Below are 480 nucleotides of genomic sequence, written 5' to 3' on the forward strand. Positions count from 1 at the left end.
TTCCAATTTCAGAAATGTTAAAATATACAACTACTTTGTTTTGAGTTGAGATAGAAAGTAAACTTATTTTCCTTTATCTGAAAGAAATGTACATAGTATCTATGAACAATAGTTTATAAAGCTGTTTGAAACATAACAAGAAAAAGCTTGCACCTAGGAAACCACAGCACATGCACATCCTTCTTCAAAACCAGGGAAGTCTCGGCCGCCAGGGCCCCTCCTCTCCCCCGCGTCCGCCACGGCGCGCCGAGCGCGCACGATCACCGCTTGGCCTTTTTCACAGGCGCTTCCTCCACCCTCTGCTGGCCTCGCGTCCGCGCCCCGGGAGGGCTGGCTTCTCTCTTGCGCTTGGTACAAGGGGAGATCTGTGTCTTTGATCTGCACGGGACAGAAGTGGAGGCGATGGTGAGTGTTAAAAGCAGCTCCAGGCAATAATTCTTAAGAAATGGAAGTTTGAAGTCTGATAAGCAGGAAGATAAA

The 480-nt window shown here is 47.7% G+C and overlaps 1 protein-coding gene across 1 annotated transcript in view; it reads right to left on the reverse strand.

Annotated features, from left to right (window-relative positions):
- Positions 1-260: 260 nt before the first annotated feature.
- Positions 261-480, reverse strand: part of BOD1L1 (biorientation of chromosomes in cell division 1 like 1) — a 63,189-nt gene continuing 62,969 nt past the window's right edge. The window contains exon 25 of the mRNA XM_007954785.1: positions 261-378. Coding sequence (XP_007952976.1) covers positions 261-378 — 118 coding nt within the window. The remainder of the gene's footprint in view (positions 379-480) is intronic.

Source organism: Orycteropus afer, unplaced genomic scaffold, assembly GCF_000298275.1.
Source record: "Orycteropus afer afer isolate SDZICR_OR568_19922 unplaced genomic scaffold, OryAfe1.0 scaffold00472, whole genome shotgun sequence".
NCBI classification, from domain to species: Eukaryota; Metazoa; Chordata; class Mammalia; order Tubulidentata; family Orycteropodidae; genus Orycteropus; species Orycteropus afer.